Genomic DNA, 3,310 nt, shown 5'->3' on the forward strand with positions numbered 1-3,310 from the left:
CTAAAATACTAAAATACTAAAATACTAAAATACTAAAATACTAAAATACTAAAATACTAAAATACTAAAATACTAAAATACTAAAATACTAAAATACTAAAATACTAAAATACTAAAATACTTAAATACTCAAATACTTAAATACTAAAATACTGATATACCAAAATTCCGAAAAAATACAATTGATGAAAGTCGTTATGATTGGTTGGACTTGTTTGTGTCGACGATCGCAGAATACCAAATGGGCATTCCATTCTAACAACTCATTTGTTTTATTAACGACGAACCAAAACAAACCGGCTTATCTCGCGACATCCGAGCCGATCGCTCAGTTTTCGCTGAGACAGCAATGTTGCTGTACGCCTTAAGCTCAATTCTCTTGATCCAACTCGCGATCGGCTTAGAAGGTATCAACATTATTTAAATCAGCAGATTTTGTGACATTCTTAAAATTATAACAAATGTTGATCCCTAGAGAGCGATCGCTGCTCGATCAACGCCCAAAATGGCGTCTGCCTGGTTCGGGCCAACTGCCCGGAATATGCCCAGATGAAGCAACTCGGCGTTCGTCCGCGAATTTGCGCCTACAAAACTGATCCTCGGGAACCGATCATCTGCTGTCCAGCGTTGGCATCGGGGAATGATCGTCGGAATGTTCGCCGCAGCGAACAGTGTGAGTAGTTTTGGGAATACCTATGAGGAACACTGATCACTGATTGTAACTTACTAGATTGCGATCAGTACCGCAACTTGGCGTCCACGGAGATCCTCGTTGGACCGCTGACGCCGGGCGCGGAGTTAAACCGACATCTGATTCCGCAGTGCGACGAATCGCTCGGGTTGATCGTGGGAGGGCAGGAAAGTCTGCCCGGTGAGTTCCCGCACATGGCCGTCCTGGGGTGGTCCGAAGGTCGAGATGACCGGGATCCGGAATTCCGCTGCGGAGGATCGCTGATCAGCGAACGGTACGTGCTGACCGCGGGACACTGCGTCCGGACGACTAAGGCGAACGTCGTGAACGTGGTCCGACTGGGTGATCATCATCTGTACGAGCGGGGTGATGGAATGAGGGAGGTAACGCTGGGTATCGAGACGATCGTGGTTCATCCGGAGTATCGACCGTCGGAAAGTCGGTATAATGACATTGCCTTGGTGCGGTTGAACCAGTCGGTTACGTTTGGGCCGAACATTCGGCCGGCTTGTCTGTGGCCAACAAACCAGCTCAACGAGACTCGAGTCGTGGCCATCGGTTACGGAGATACCGAAGACTGTGAGTGATCTTCATCAATCCAGGATCACTAACTATTTTTACTTTCCCCTCAGACGGCAGTCCATCCTCGGTCCTCATGAAGGTCGGGCTGGAAGTTCTGCCGAATGACCTCTGCCGTGGACTGTACGTCGAGGAGCGCAAACTTCCGCAAGCGATCACCGATTCTCAGCTTTGTGCGCGATCACCGGTGGACGAGCAGCAGAGAGATACCTGCCGAGGGGATTCTGGAGGGCCGTTGCAGGTCGCGCTGGCCGGTCATCGGTGTCTGTACTACCTCGTTGGGATCACGTCCTTCGGGAAGGGTTGTGGAGCGGTGGGAACGGCCGGAGTGTACACCCGGGTGGCGGCGTATTTGGAGTGGATCGAAGGGATTGTGTGGCCTTAGGCCTTTGAAAACGATACTTTGGTTTGGTCATCATAAAATGTTTTCGTAAAACAATCATTTAATAAGTCTTTTTTTACTTTTTTTAATTGATTATTTTTATTAGTGTTTTTTAAAATAAAATAAATCCTTTTGAATCCTCTTGGCTGATTTTGAAATAAACTGTTACGGCTTTTTTTTTTTTGTTTTTGTTCACTTCTTTTTTAGCTGTTTGTGAGAAGTTCAAAATGTGTTATTGGGATGGTCGGATTAGTTGTTAAAATATCAAAAATTAATAAGAAACTGGTCTGATAACTAAAGGATTTTTTTTTATTAACAAACATATCAATGCCTCTGTGCTCTCTTGTTCTAAGCTAACTGGTTTTCCTATCTAGTCAGCTTAAGAGAGTACAGAGGCATCGATATGTGATAACATGTGTAAACACTTTGAGCTCGGAATAAGCAAAACGAAAAACGAAAAACCCGTGCAAACGCGTTTCAACCGGTGCCGCTTGAAACGAGGCTTGAGGCACTATGCTTAAAAGGCCACCGTCGCTGTGATGTGATGCATCAGTACTGAAAGTAATGTCTTGCAAGTGTAACCACATAACAACAGTTCAGTTGGTGAATCAAAAAATGTTTCCAGCCCAAGGAAATCCAGCAAAAAGTCACACAAATAATGTTACAAGCATTTCAACTCAGAAGGCGGTGACTGCAACGAACCAACCAGTGATCCTTCCCAGCCAATGCAAAAAGGAAGCAGAATCGGACCGACACCACGACCATCCGGAGCGGATTCAAATCGAGCTGAGGATTCCGGACCGGGAAATGGCCAAGCAGATCATGCTGCGAACGATTCAACTGCTGCAGGACACGGCCAGCAGCACCGGAAGTGAGGGCGAAAGAAAGCAAGCCCTTGAGTGTATCAAGCTGATAAAACGAGACAATCCTACGTTGCAGTGAGGGTTCTGCTTTTTTTTTTGTGAGGTTTAAAACGTCAAATGGCGTAGGTTTATGGATCAATTATGATCGTCACATAAATCTACAAAAAATTGTGTTTTGGTAAGCAAAACATTTTTGAAAACTTTCTAGAATTTCAAAAGTATAATTCTATTAAAGAGATCACAAATCCAAGCTTAACGTCTGCGCGAGCAGTTGAGTTTAAGTGTAGGTATCACCACAGAGAACTTGAAATTTAGGAATTTAGTTTTAGACGTGTTATATATGCTATAAATATAAAATTTATTTTGAAATGAAAAACAGTGTTATTAATTTGAAAAACCTTCGAATATTCTACAGCGTTCAGAGCGTTGTTTAACAAGTAGTCAGTTCTCTGATACAGTCCAGACTAGATTATCCGAAGGTCTAGGCGAAATTTCACTTGGAATCACGATAAAAAAAATATTTTTTTATGTCTTATTTTTGATTGTTGAGCGTTAGTATGACCCTTAAACTGCCCATGATCGCATAAATGTCCCATATGCATTTTCATCGTTTTTGAGTTAATGATGAAGTTTGGTTCAAAATCGTGTGCTCTTTCAGAAAAGCATATAACATCTAGTACTTTGTTCTAGAAATTAGGAGGAAATCCAGTTTTTTCACGAAAACTTAACACGTAGCCTTATGTGTGGGACAAACTTCAAATGCGTTTTTCTCAGCTTGCTGTTTTTGCATATGGG

The 3,310-nt window shown here is 43.1% G+C and overlaps 1 protein-coding gene across 1 annotated transcript; it reads left to right on the forward strand.

The window, feature by feature from the left end:
- The first annotated feature begins 250 nt into the window (after nucleotides 1–250).
- On the forward strand, nucleotides 251–1,828 carry LOC120423564 (serine protease snake-like). Its single transcript, XM_039587414.2, has 4 exons — nucleotides 251–407; nucleotides 476–673; nucleotides 731–1,270; nucleotides 1,324–1,828. Exons 1-4 carry the CDS (start codon nucleotides 350–352, stop codon nucleotides 1,653–1,655), a joined length of 1,128 nt encoding a protein of 375 aa, XP_039443348.1. The 5' UTR covers nucleotides 251–349; the 3' UTR covers nucleotides 1,656–1,828.
- The last annotated feature ends 1,482 nt before the right edge of the window (nucleotides 1,829–3,310 follow it).

The sequence above is a fragment of the Culex pipiens genome, chromosome 1, assembly GCF_016801865.2.
Source record: "Culex pipiens pallens isolate TS chromosome 1, TS_CPP_V2, whole genome shotgun sequence".
Lineage (NCBI taxonomy): Eukaryota > Metazoa > Arthropoda > Insecta > Diptera > Culicidae > Culex > Culex pipiens.